The sequence below is a fragment of the Haliotis cracherodii genome, unplaced genomic scaffold, assembly GCF_022045235.1.
Source record: "Haliotis cracherodii isolate W230 unplaced genomic scaffold, xgHalCrac1.p SCAF_9, whole genome shotgun sequence".
Lineage (NCBI taxonomy): Eukaryota > Metazoa > Mollusca > Gastropoda > Lepetellida > Haliotidae > Haliotis > Haliotis cracherodii.
Genome location: NW_027266343.1, coordinates 41,567,720 through 41,571,007, shown reverse-complemented (window position 1 = coordinate 41,571,007; position 3,288 = coordinate 41,567,720). Strand labels below are relative to the sequence as shown.

The following is a 3,288-nucleotide window of genomic DNA, read 5'->3' as shown; positions in this document are numbered from 1 at the left end:
AATAAACTGGAATTGATGATGAATATTTATTTTAGGTTATTTTGTACGTCTTATTTATTTTTATATCAATACATAAAGGTAAAAAACATTTTGTAACTGACATGTTCTTTGTAATCTATTCTTTTGAAACTAATAATAACATATAATCACATCAAAGATACAAAAACTTGTGTTCATAATCTGAGATCTCTTGAGAGCGCCTCCCCAGCACCTCTCCCTCATTCTTCCTGAAGCGGTCGGGTAGCCTAGTGGTTAAAGCGTTCGCTCGTCATGCCGAAGACCCGGGTTCGATTCCCGTCATGGGTACAATATATGAAGCCCATTTCTGGTGTCCCCCACCGTGATTTTGCTGGAATATTGTTAAAAGCGGCGTAAAACCAAGCTCACTCACTCCTCATTCTTCCTCTACTTCTGATTCCTTTTTCGCAGCCTTATCCTTCTTCCAAGCAGCCTTCACATTCTTCTTGGGCACTTTCTCTTAATTTCTTTAAAGGTCTAGCTTCTCCTCTGCACATTGCTGAAGCCGTTCTTCATAGCTTATGATTTGCCATCTTATTCATGAGGGTTTGCATCTCAAGAAGAACCACCTTTCTCTTGATGTATGGATCAACGGCTCGTCTCTGAACTTGCCCCACCAAACTGTGGACTGTGGAATACTTGATAATGGTAAATAAATTTTCAAATGGTAACAGAAGATTCGCTCTACTAAAATTTTATGAATGTAGATTTCTGCGTACCTATCAAAATGAGTGACATCGGCAATAAACTGGAGCTTTTCTGAGATGTAAAGCCTTTGACGAGCAGGCGGCAGGGTGGTTACCGGCTTGGCAACTCGAGCGGTGGCGGTCGAACAAGGTCCCATCCTCTCTCAGCTGATTCAATGTCTCCTCACCGGATATATCAAGGTGTGGGCTGACTCTTGGCATCGTCTCACCAGAACAGTTGACCTTGCTCTCTAGAGCTTCTTTTGCCGACGTTTAGCGACCGCGCTTGCATCCCATTTTGGGACTACATATAGTAGTTTTTTCTATAAGCACGACTGACTCGGTCGAATATCAGCAGGAAATGACGTGGCGACACAGACACTTGACGTCACCTTATGACGTCACATAATTCATTGTCTTTAGCGAGTGCGAAATAGGGTATTTTAATATTATCAATCAGTGTGTGTGTGTGCGCGTGTGTGTGTTCGATCCTTACCGATAACATAATGACCTCATTGTGTGACCTCATAAATTTAAAGTTTGCCGTAAAAGGCGACTACTAGTATATATGCATGTCGTAAGAGATCGGATGGTCAGGTTCGCTGACTTTATTAGTGGGTGCATGTCATATCGTTTCCCAGTTGGATTTTTGGTTTGTTTTGTTTTGTTGTTTAATGCCGCACTCAGCAATATTACAGCTATATGACGGCGATCTGAAATTAATTGAGTCTGGACCAGGCAATTAATCCAGAGGTTGACATCATGAGCACCGATCCACGATACGATGACATGCTTCAACCAAGTCAGCAAGCCTGACCACCCGATCCCGTAAGTCGCCTTTTACGACAAGCATGGGTTGCTGAAGACCTCTTCTACCCCGTATCTTCACGGGCCTGTGTCCCAATTGCGTAGGTCGATTGGTGAGTGCGGCGTGAAACAAAAAAACAACATATAGTGTGTCAGATTCACATGAATAACTATAGCCGTAGTCGCCGTAGCCTTGAGTCTGTCTCATCGGACACCGAATCGTGGGGTTCGTGGCCGAACTATTTGACAGGTTTTACATTAGAATAAAGGTGTATGTTTTTGTTTTGTTTAGTTTTGATTAATAATTGTGCCTCCAAAGACCCCCGTTGGAATTCAGGGTTATATTTTGTTTGTTTTAATCTTAATTACTTTAATTCATTTTATGTGTGTTGAAGATATCACTATCTTCTCCATAAAAACGGGTAGTTATATCTGTAGTATTATATACAATATTTATTATTATTAAACTAGACTAATAATGAAAGGGAAGACACCCTCAACAATAGCATCCAGCTCTCGCACCTCACCTCACTAACATCGCCGTGTACGTGCGCCACCGACACTGTGGTTGATTGGCACAGTCTGTGGCATTCTGTGACGTCATAGTAAAGTGACGTTGTCGTTCTGTGTCGTCACAGCTTTGTCTCGCTGATATCTGTCGGAGTCGCTCGTGCTTTAGAAGCTCTGTCATATTTAGTACCACAATGGGATGCAAGCAGACAAAGACGCGGTCTCTAAACCAGACGTCGGCCAAAGAAGCTCTTGAAGGCAAGATCAACTGTCCCCGTGAGCTGTTCTTCGCCAAGAGTCAGCCTACACCCCGGCTATCCGGTGAGGAGATACTGAATCAACTGAGAGAAGATGGGATCGTCCCCGACCGCCACCGCTCAGGTGGAGTTGCTTTCTCGGTTGCTGTCAAGGATGGCGTCACCGGCCCACGTGGTAAACCACCCAGACGCCTGGAGCGTATGTCTATCAAAGGCCATTACACCTCGGAAGAACGCCAGATAATTGCTGATGTCACTCGCTTCGACAGGTACGTACCTATTCTTATTTCAAAACAAACACTCTTCTCTTAACACTTGAAACATTTATTTACCAGTCTAAGTACGTGTGACTGTCCGCTGCAGGTTTGTGGAACAGGTTCAGAGGCGAGCCCTGGATCGAGACATTAAAAGAAAGACGGTGGTTCTGGAGAAGGAGAGGCAAAACCTCATGAAGAAGATGATGGCGCATCAGAAGCTATGTGAGAGGGAAAAACGTCTCCAGCACTTTGCGGAGGAGAAGGCATCGAAGGAGGAGGAGAAGGCGGCCAAGAAGAAGGCAAAGTCTGCAAGGAAGACTGATAAGGCAGCAATAAAGAATTCGCCTGTCAAGAAGTAAAGGATGAATGAGGGAGAAGTGGGAGCGGGCAGGCGCCTCGGTAGTGAGGACAGCCCGCTTTATAAAAACTTTGCATCTCTAATATGGCTATGTTGTCATATGAGTTGTTATATGAATGCAAAGGAAACCCTAGGTACAATAGGTTTATAACGATAATGTATAAATAACAAAACAAAAGAAAAAGAAGAAAAACTATACAATATCAAAAATATTTATTCTACATTCTTATCATCAATACCAGTGTAATAATTATGGTGGCGGGAAGGAACCCTAATGGAGAGAAGCGCCCGTGTTGTGAACACCATACTCTGATGGTACATTGTATACCCTTATGTCATAATTATCATTTCAATGTTAGAATATCTCAGATAAAATATATATAAAAAAAATAATA

At 42.9% G+C, this 3,288-nt stretch overlaps 1 protein-coding gene across 1 annotated transcript; it reads left to right on the top strand.

Moving 5' to 3' along the window:
• Positions 1-2,215: 2,215 nt before the first annotated feature.
• On the top strand, positions 2,216-2,894 carry LOC139452134 (uncharacterized). The gene is made up of 2 exons (XM_071233469.1): positions 2,216-2,547; positions 2,642-2,894. The coding sequence occupies exons 1-2, from the start codon at positions 2,216-2,218 to the stop codon at positions 2,892-2,894; spliced, it is 585 nt and encodes a 194-aa protein (XP_071089570.1).
• The last annotated feature ends 394 nt before the right edge of the window (positions 2,895-3,288 follow it).